Source organism: Arachis stenosperma, chromosome 1 (genome assembly GCF_014773155.1).
Source record: "Arachis stenosperma cultivar V10309 chromosome 1, arast.V10309.gnm1.PFL2, whole genome shotgun sequence".
Taxonomy (NCBI): domain Eukaryota; kingdom Viridiplantae; phylum Streptophyta; class Magnoliopsida; order Fabales; family Fabaceae; genus Arachis; species Arachis stenosperma.
Genome location: NC_080377.1, coordinates 129,044,521 through 129,055,563, shown reverse-complemented (window position 1 = coordinate 129,055,563; position 11,043 = coordinate 129,044,521). Strand labels below are relative to the sequence as shown.

At 32.9% G+C, this 11,043-nt stretch overlaps 1 protein-coding gene across 1 annotated transcript; it reads left to right on the top strand.

The window, feature by feature from the left end:
- The first annotated feature begins 8,663 nt into the window (after positions 1-8,663).
- Positions 8,664-9,645, top strand: LOC130936845 (uncharacterized protein At1g15400-like). Its single transcript, XM_057867010.1, has one exon. The coding sequence runs from the start codon at positions 8,931-8,933 to the stop codon at positions 9,288-9,290; it is 360 nt and encodes a 119-aa protein (XP_057722993.1). The 5' UTR covers positions 8,664-8,930; the 3' UTR covers positions 9,291-9,645.
- Positions 9,646-11,043: the final 1,398 nt, after the last annotated feature.

Sequence of the window (11,043 nt, the reverse complement as noted above, 5' to 3'; positions counted from 1 at the left end):
TATTTAATACCACATTATATGCAAATATTTTATTGACAATTGTCTTATTCCGGTCCCAATTCTCTCTTGTAAAGACATAATTTATCGAGATCTCGTCATTTTCACGATTTTCAAGTACCTGAGCGTCTTCTGCCGTTAAAACTATATCAGAATTTTGGATAACTACAGGTGTCTTTACTATGCCTTTTTCAACAGAAATAATATTTACCTCTTTTATTTTCCGAGAAATTGTCTTTGGAACCGACAGGCCTGCTACGCTTCTGGCGTGAATTTGCTTCAGTGGCTATTTGTCTGACTGGGACATCAATTCAGATTGGGGCATTTTCTGCTGGTATATAAGATTTGGTTATCCTCTTTGTATCGGAAAATGCATCAAGCAATTCATTTGCTATTTCTTGCAAATGTATAATCTTTTGAACTTCTAGTTCACATTGCCCTGATCGAGGATCTAAATGCATCAACAATGATGCATTTCAATTAAGTTCCTTTTTAGGAAGCCTATTCTCTCCCCCTAATGTTAGAAATTTTGATTCATCAAAATGACAATCCGCAAATCGGGCTTTAAATACATCCTCAGTTTGTATCTCAAGATACCTTATTATAGAAGGATAATTATAATCCAACATATATCCCCAATATTCTTTGGGGTCCCATTTTGGCGCGAGAAGGTGGTGCAATGAGAACATATATCGCACACCCAAATATCCTTAAATGGAAAACATTTAGCTGCTAGCCAAAAGCTAATTGCATAGGAGAGAACTAATGGTAACTTGTTTGCCTCAAACAAATAAGTGCTGCGGCATGTAAAATAGCATGCCCCCAAACCGAGGTTGGGAGATTTGTTCTCATAAGTAAGGGTCTAGCAATCAATTGGAGGCGTTTAATAAGTGATTATGCTAACCTATTTTGTGTGTGAACATGAGCTACTAGATGTTCAACACTTATTCCATTAACCATATAATAAGCATCAAAGGCTTGGTAAGTAAATTCACTATCAAGACAAATTACTTTGATTGGATTTTTTGGAAATTGTGCTTTTAATCGAATAATTTGAGCCAGTAATCTCGCAAACGCCAGGTTGCGAGAAGACAATAAGCACACATGTGACCATCTCGAAGATGCGTCTATTAGGACCATAAAATATCTAAAAGATCCACATGGTGGATGAATAGGTTCACATATATCACCTTGAATCCTTTCTAGAAATTCAAGGGACTCAAATCCAATCTTTACTGGTAATGACCTTAAAATTAACTCCCGTTGAAAACATACAGCACAACAAAATTCACTATATTTAAGAATCTTCTGGTTCTTTAGTGAATGTCCATGGGAGTTTTTAATAATTCTCCGCATCATGGTTGTTCCCAGATGACCCAATCAGTCATGCCAAGTTATGAATTTATTTGGACTAGTAAACTTCTGGTTTACAATGGCATGTGATTCAATTGCACTAACTCTAGTATAATACAACCCAGATAAAAGTGAGGGTAACTTTTCTAATATTACCTTTTTATTTAAGTCATGAATTGTGATACATAAGTACTCATGATTTCCCTCATTCATTGTTTCAATATGATATCCATTTCGGCAAATATCTTTGAAACTCAACAAGTTCCTTAGAGATTTGGTAGATAATAGTGCATTATTTATTATAAATTTTTTTCTCCATGAAATAAAATTATAGCTCTTCCGGAGCCTTCTATCACATTGCCCGAGCTAATAATAGTATTAACATATTCTTCTTTTGGCACAAGATGGGTAAAATATATACCACTTTTGAGAATGGTGTGTGAACTTGCACTATCCGCAAGGCAAACATCTTCACTATATGTCCTTGCCATTCTCTTCAAAGACAAATAATAATAAAATGAGTAGAAATATTTACGCAGTAAAATTATTTCCTTGATTGAAAATATTTTTCTAAGAAATATAGTATATATTAAAATATTCATTAGTATTATTTTGGTACATTCAGTAATTTTGAAATTCAAATGCATAAAACTTAACAAGAAGTTTCTTACATTATTTATTCACATGAATACTTAACAAACACACATATTAAACTATTCCATCATTGATCAAATGGCCAATATTTCCTTCAGGATCCTCAATTGATTTATTTTGTCCATTGTTTCTTGGGCAATTTACGCATCTAAATTGTTTGAGCCTCAATATTACGCAAATACATTATTTCCAAATTCAATACGCAAATGCATTGTTTCACTATTTTATGTAAACCGCTACTGGCAGTAGCGGCCAGTAGCGGTTTATAGGTGTGCATAAACCGCTACTACCTGCCGCGGTTTATGTGTGGGAGTGTGTGAGTGTAAACCGCTGCTGGCAGCAACGGTTTACGTGCGTGTGTGTGTGAGTGTAAACCGCTACTGGCAGTAGCGGTTTACGTGTGTGTGTGTGTGTGAGTGTAAACCGCTACAGCCAGTAGCGATTTACGTGTGATGCTTTGCCTATATAAACCGTGGTTGTAGCCGCGGATTATGCATTTAGATGGTTTGTGGAGTTTTTTAGAGAGAGAAAATTCTAGAGAGAGGTCAGAGCAAGTTGTGAGCGGGCCCGAGGTTTCTCAGCCGCGACTTCTGGCGAGTTATCATGGCAGACAGGACCCTGTACCGACTGAATGGTGTTGCGCATATTGCCGGTTCTATTGGTGACGAGGTTAGTTAACATTTATTTTTTTTCAGGCTTTGCATATGTTAGTCAGAAAAATGCTAGGTTAGGTAGACGAATTAGAATTTATAGATTATTCCCTCCAGTTTGAAATTAGGCTTCGCATGCTAGGATGTTAGTTCACTGATTTTGGTTTAGTATTTTGAGTTTTTCTTGGTAAGTTATAAATATGCCTAGTTACCTGAATTTCAAATCCCTTCAATGAATGTTATGCTACATGGTGTTGGTTTAGTTTAGGGAAATGGATAGTTGACGTTAGTGAATTATTATAGTTTGTTTAGGATATTTGTATGATATGAAGTTTTAAATTTTAAAGCTTTACAATATTTTAAAATTTCTGGGAATGTTATTTAGTAAAGTATGTGTGTTGTTATTTTCCCTATCGTGACTAGGGAATTTTTTTTAATACTATATAGGAGAATTTGTTGATGGTTTAAGGTATTCGTATACGGTTAGATATGGGAATTTGTTTAAGGATAGGAGAATTTAATTGGACTCTATTTTTCTTTGTTGTTCTGTGCAGCCTACTAGGTGTATATATAGTGTGAGACGGCAACAGAATATGCCCATGCATGAAAGGATCATCCCGTATAAAAACACTAAGCGGTTCTCTGTCTGTGAATTTTACACCATGCCTTTTGCTCTTTTGAATTTTTCCAGAGCAGTGAACCAGAGCCACAAAACTATCCTCCCCCTCCATTTGTGAATAACACTCTACCTCTCCACATTTGGCCCCTCTATGGTTTATGTAGGCAACCCCATTCAGCCCATCACACGTAAACCGCTACTGGTTGTAGCGGTTTACACTCACACACACACGCACGTAAACCGCTGCTGCCAGCAGCGGTTTACACTCACACACTCCCACACATAAACCGCGGCAGGTAGTAGCGGTTTATGCACACCTATAAACCGCTACTGTCAGTAGCGGTTTACATAAAATAGTGAAACAATGCATTTGCGTATTGAATTTGGAAACAATGTATTTGCGTAATATTGGGGCTCAAACAATTTAGATGCGTAAATTGCCCTTGTTTCTTTCTTTATCCCACTTCTGGTGAGATCCTTTCTTGTGAATATAATTCTTTTTTCTTTCATAAATTTTTTTGTTACCAAAATCTTGCCATTTACCTCTTCGGGGATAATGATTTTGCCGCACTTGCTTCAAGAAATGGGGCGGCGTTAGCTGGGTGCACTTTATGATTCTTTAAAAGTAATTCATTGTTGCGTTCAGCAACAAGAAGACAAGAAATTAACTCAGAATTCTTTTTAAATCATTTTTCTCGATACTGTTGCTGCAGGAGCACATTCGAGGCATGGAAGGTCGAGAAAGTTTTCTCTAACATATCGGCCTTGAGGAAGTATCACCGTCTTTTGATGATTATACCTTTCTTCAAGGTCTTTTCACAAATCTGCAGGATCTTTTAATGTGAGATATTTATTTTTCAATCCTTTGTCAAGATGACGACGAAGAAAAATCATGGCCTTGGCTTTATCCTTCTAGGATATATAATTTTCAGCCTTAATGATATCTTTAAGATCCATTGAATCAAGATGGATTTTAGTATCTAGTATTCATGATAAATAATTGTTTACAGATATATCAAGGGCATTAAATTCAAGATGAGAGAGTTTTGACATAATAAAAATTTGTTACCTGGAGTCTTCTTAAAATTTGATCAGAGTCTCGTGCTGATAACGCATTGTGAAATAAATAAATAAAAAAATAAAATGTAATAAATATAAAGTAAAAAAATATAATTAGATAACAATATTAATCACAATTACTATCTCAATATAAAAGAGATAATTCATATATATTTATATATATGTATTAACGATGAAAGAAAGAAAGAGTAAGAATTTTGTATATAGACAATATAAATAAAGAAATAATTGTTATCGGTTGTAGTTGTGTATTGTCTTGTATTATACCCCTATTTATACATATATAGAATCTACATTTTTAACCTTTATTAAATATAAATTCTCTTGATAATATGAGTATTTTACCATAAAATTATTGAACCATTCATATTATTAATGGTCATCTACATCCTTTATACTTATCACAATGACAAACTTTTATCCAAATTAATTGATATCTGATAATATAACGTGAATACAGCTTATGAAAAGAAAAAAATGAAAATCACACGCATATATCGATTGAATCAACACTAGAATAAGTATTTACATTCTATAAATTCGCTAGCAAGTTTGACTTTGTGGTTGATGTCCAAATCAAGTGTGCAAGTTAATGTAGTCAAATTTCAACTTGTTAATTTGCACACGAGAGTAAATGGTCAAAATTATTTTTAAAAGATCATTTGTCTTTTAAATTGACTATTAAAAGATTATTTATTTAAATTTATCTTTTAAATATTTTAAATTAGTCATATTAGTTATTTCATCATTTTTATTGTTAACAACATCAAAATTTACTAATGTAACACATTAAGTAATATCACATTGATCATAATATACACCTAGTAGTTTTAATTAGTTCGTATCATGATAAATTTATACAATTAAATCAAATCAATGCTAAATTAAAGAGGATCTTGAGGCATTGAAATTACTTAATTTGAAATTAATTTGATTTAATTTCATAAACTTATCATGTTAGTAGTCACTTAGAACGGTTAGATGTGTGTTGTAATGTCCCTTAAGTAGTGTTTGTTTTGAGGTACTGAGATAGAAACTGAGAGGTTGAGACTTAATATCATGTTTGTTGGTTCAGAGATTGGTACTAAAATTTCTGTCTCTGTCCCTAAAATTTCAGTATTTCAGCACCTCCAAAAAGTGGGGACACATGGGACTAAAATTTTTAGAGATAGAGACTAAAACTTTAATAATATTTTATACCTAAAATACCTTTATTTCAATTAATTAATTCTAATTTTACTATTTGTACAAATTAAATTAGAATTTCATTCTTATTTCAATTTCTGTCTCCCACTTTGCACCAAACAGAATACTGAGATTTATTTCAATCTCTGTCTCTTAGTCTTTGTCTGTCAGTCTCAGTCTTTCCGTCTCTATCTCTTCATCAAACGCTACCTTAATGTGTTATGTCAACAAATTCTAACGCCATGAGCAACGAAAGTGACGGAAGATGAGCTCTAACAAGTGAAAAGGTGTAGATCCCTATTGTTGTTGATGGCCATACCGGAAATGACATGGGATTCTTCTTTATGTTGTTGTCTTACTTTCTTTACGTTTGGATTGTAGTGTTTGACTGATTCTGTTTGCCCTACTTTATTGTGTTGAGCTCTTTGCTTTCAAAAAAAAAAACTAATGTAACTAACTTAAAATTTTTAAAGGATCAATTTGAAAACTAATTTAGAGAATGAGTGATCTTTTAAGCTGCATTTGTTTATAGGTACATGACACTAAGACAGAGACACAGAAATAAAAAATCGTGTTTGACAAATGAGATATGGAGAGAAGTATTATGTCTAGAGATACTAAATTAGTGTATTTTGTGTCTATTCTGATAGGAAGAACACAGAGACACTACCAAGAGACACAACTTATGTTTTATTTTTTCTTTCATTATTCTTGTTAATTTATCATAATTATATTTTTTATTAAGATAAATACCCTATCTAGTCCTTGATCTTTTTCTCGATGGACAAAGTGCACCTTGATCATCCTGAAATCTCAACTAGGCCCCACCCTTCTATAAAATTGTACAAATCGACCCTTATTCCCGATTGATAAACAATAGCCCATCTGACATGTTCGGTGAGGTCTGATACGTCATGTCACAGTGCCAGGTGTCAATACCAATAAGTAAAGGGACTAAAAACCCCCTTGCCAAAACTTGAAACGTTGTTGCGTAGTCTAACTACCCTTGGCTCTTGTTATTGCTACCTTCCTCTTCTCTGTTTTCCAACTCCGCCAGAGTCAGCACCTTCGGCAATTGTTGCTCCGTTCTCCACATCTCCTCATACTCTGTTCAACTCCAGCGTGTCCATTCTCAAACTTATTTAGTCACACTAGCTTCCAAGAGAGATCCAAGAAGAGATAACTAGTTCGCCTCTTGCATTCGCGCTCGTACTTTTGAGTCTGCCTCTGTTTCTAGTTCTTCTGCCTACGGCTGCTTCGTTCGTCGCCTGCGTTTCTTTCTATTTTTGTCGCTGCTGGTTGTCCTGCTCGGCTACTCCGCTCGTGTTTTTGAGTCTGCTTTTTTTAGCTGTTCTATTTCTGATTCGTTCTTTTTCTATTTTCACTAATTAGTTTATTTAGTTGGTTTAATAATGTGTTTGGTAATTTGTCTTATGGTTCAAAATGTAAAAACTAGAATTATGTCATTGTTAAACAAGGGAGGAAGAGATGAAATTGGTGAACAAAAGCAGTTCAGGAAAGCGAGAGTTGCTAGCGGTGACGGTGCAAAAGATAGTGAGGACGACGAGGATCTTGGTGATGTCGGGAAGATTTGGGGCGAGCTATTGAGGGAGGTTGGGTGAGGGTGAGAAAGAGAAAAAAGAGTAGGAAGATGGAACTACGATGATGTTGGTTGCTGGTGACAAAATAGAGGGAGAAGATGGTGGTTCTAGAGATGGTGCAATGGAGGCAAAAAAAAAAAAAAAAAAAGAGAAGGAAGAGGAAAAAAAGAGGAAGAAGAAAAGAGATGTTGGTTCGGCGATGGTGGTGTCGCGGTAATGGTTGTGAAGGTGGAGCTCGATGATGATGGTGATGGAGATAATGGTGATTGGCCGAATGAAACGGAAAAAAAGAGGAGGAAGAAAAGGAAAGAGAAGAGGAAAATTTTTTATTTATTTTTTTTTTGGAGAAGGGTTTATAATCTTTTAATAAATTGGTATTGACACATGGCATTGTGACATGACACATCAGATCTCACTAGACAAATTAAATGGGTCACTGTTTATCAACTGAAAGCAGAGGTCGATTTGTGCAATTTTATAGATAAGTGAGAGTCTGATTGAGGTTTCAGGATGATTAAAGTGTGCTTTGTCTTTCGAAAAGAAGGTCAGGTGCCAAATATGGTATTTATTCTTTTTATTATTATATTTTTTTGACTTTTTTAAATAGAATAAAAATAGAATAAATTGAACTTTTATAATTTATTCTAGTTTATTACTAAATAAAATACAAAAACACTAATTTTTATATATCTATATTTTATATCTTATTTTTAGTATTTTGTCTTATTCTATCAAACACAATTTAAAGATGAATTTCACTATTTATTCATAGACATAATACATGTAGGATATATTCGGTAAACCTGCAACAAATTGACCATAACCAGCCACCAGAGTTAGGTAAATCTTAATTTGAGACCTGTTCATAATGATAGGCTCAAGTAAAATGCAGTTTTTTTAATCTGAAAAAGAAAAGAAAGGAATATAAAATTATATATCAAGAGAAATAGTCAAAGACAAATAGTCAATGTACACTGAATATTTTAGGACTACCCAAGACAAAATTGTGATGAAACTGTGTAACAAATATCAGGACATTTTATTTCGTTGGGTTGAATATTTATTAATAGACTGAATACATCTATTAATTATAATCTGATTCTTATTATTTAAATAAACCTACTTGATCATATTATCAAAAGTCATTGACTGATTTGAGCCTTGTTAAGGCCAACAACTTTTCAATCCCTAATTCAAAGTTGGGTTAGTAATTGGTAAAGATTAGGTTTGTCCAGGTCCAGCATTAACTTAGTTAGGAACAATACTAAAAAGAGTTTTGTTATTAATACAAATTATTTTCCACGAAAAAAAAAAAGAGTTAAAAAAGTATAGCATTAGCATCATATATGGGGTTCACGTGCATAATCATGACCATGTAAAAGTAGTTAAAAGTCAAACAAGCAATTCCAAAACATTGAATCATTTTCTCTTCTATTAGGAAATCCCATCAATGCAAAGATTTAACCTCTAGTTAATTAGTTAATACAATTAATATTAACATTGGCAACAAATAAAAACTTGAACCAAGTATGATTACCAAAATCCAGCAATTAATTAGATTCCCCTAAGCTATAGTAGTTAGGGGTTTAATTACTTTCATCACTGTATATTGATTCATTTTTCTATTTATTTGTCATTCTCCCCCACCACCTCATTAATTATTTCTTTTAAATCAATTGCACAATCAAAGGTCACCATACATTAAAAAATGCAACCATATAACTCACATCATTAAACAAAAAGAATTAAGGGACAGAAAATCAAGCAAATCAAAGAGAAGGTGAAGAAGACATGGGAGAGCAAGGTGAGCAGCTTCAAAGATCAGTAACATCATTTAGAAGACAAGGCTCTTCAGGATCTGTATGGGATGACAAGTTTCTTGCCGGTCTTTGGGATCAGAGTCAGAATCAGAAGCAACAAGATGAGCAGTCTCAGCCTCAGCCTCAGCCTCAGCCTCGGCCTCAAAGCGAATCAAGTGGCATCATGTTGGAGCGTAGTAGATCAGGAGGAGGGGCAAGACAGCATCAACGTCGGACGGTCACCGTGGCGCCGCCATCCAATGACCCTCCCTCCCCTAAGGTACCAACCTGTGGCCTTTGTGGATTCTTTGCTAAATCCAATAATAATCCTAAGGTCAAGAAACGCAGGTGATATATCTTTTTTAGACTTTATTAGGTAGATAATGATTTTTGTGAATAATGTGAACAATAAACTCTAAAATTCGTTCAATAAAGTAAAAATACGCTACACTTCTAAATTATTCACCAAAATCTTAATATTAGGATAACCATCTGCACACCTAGTGAATTGAACATCCCATATATCCATTGTTTAATTTGTTTAGTATTTTTATCGTCTATCTATACTTTTCCATTTTTTTTTCTTTCTTTCTTAGTTATGTTATTATGTAGTTGGTTCTTAGCTTCAACATGTAAATTAGTGGTTCTTGTATCTTGGGTAATTATCCTTGAATTATTATGATTGCACATCGACTTTGTTGTTTCCATTTTTATTTTTTGTTGGGATTTGTATTAATTGGTATTTATAAAGTCCAAGGATATATGGAATTATGTGCTTGGGTGTGTAATAACTTAGTTTTACTATATGAATTGAATTGAATACGGTCCTCAAAAGTTCCAGAAGAATGTAACATAATCCCAATTCCCAGCAAACTCAAGAATAACGGTATCAGTAATTAAATACCTTGTAATTTTGTAGTTTAGCAGCAACTTAACTGATAGCCCAACTCCAAGGCAGCGTTTATTTTTTAGAATAGGACAAGACAGACCCTGAGAACAAGACATAAATAATAGAGATACAAATTTTTTGTGTTCTTATATTCTGTTTGGTAATAAACTAAAATAAATTATGAAAATTCAATTTATTTTTATTTTTTTCATTCAAACTATTTGAGAAGAAAAATATAAAAATAAAAAGGTGAAACTTCATATGCAGTCGACTTCACATGAAGTTAATCCGTTAGATGAAAATTTAGTCAAATCAGTCAAATTATTTAACAATCCTCTGTTATCAACTTCACATGAAGTCGACTGCACTTGAGTTTCTACCTAATAAAAAATATAATTATAAAAAATTGACAAAAATAATGAAAAAAAATAAAAAAAATTGTGTCATTTATTAGTGTCTTCGTGTCCTCTCTATCAGGATAAACACAAAATATACTAATTCAGTGTCTCTGAACACAATATTTCTATTTTATTTTATCTGTCAAACATAATTTTGTATCTCCATATTCCTATCTCAGTGTCTTATTTCTAAAAACAAATGCACCCCAATATAACAACACTTTAATTTAAATGGACCAAATTTCATTTACATCAACATTTTTCATTTGTTTACCTCTTATATATTGCGGTTGTAATTTGGTTTTGCAATGTACGGTCATGCTGCTATTTACTTTGAAGTCAATCAAACATTAAAGTGAGATGTGAAATGTAAGCAGACAAGACAAGAAGAAAAGAGAATGTTGTTTCTCTTATTATTTTTGTGTCTATTTTTCTATACTTTTTTATAATATAAAAAATAAATCTTTTATTTTTTTCTAATTTTAATTAATCACTTTAAGATATACAGGCTAATTTTTTTTATATTGAGTTGTTATTGGTGTTTTTCATTAATATTATAATATTTTGATGTAATACAGTGATATGAGATAAAAAGAAATCGTGAGTAACGATTTTAAATAAGACAAAAATTAAAAAAGTTAATAGAAATCGTGAATTACGATTTCAAGTAAGACAAAAAAAGAAATCGTGAGTCACGATTTCAATTTTTTAATTTTAAAAAAATGTGATTTATGAAATCGTGAATAACGATTTCTTTTGTTATGCAAATCGTAAATAACGATTTATGATTTGTATTATGCATCACACTTGTGAAATAC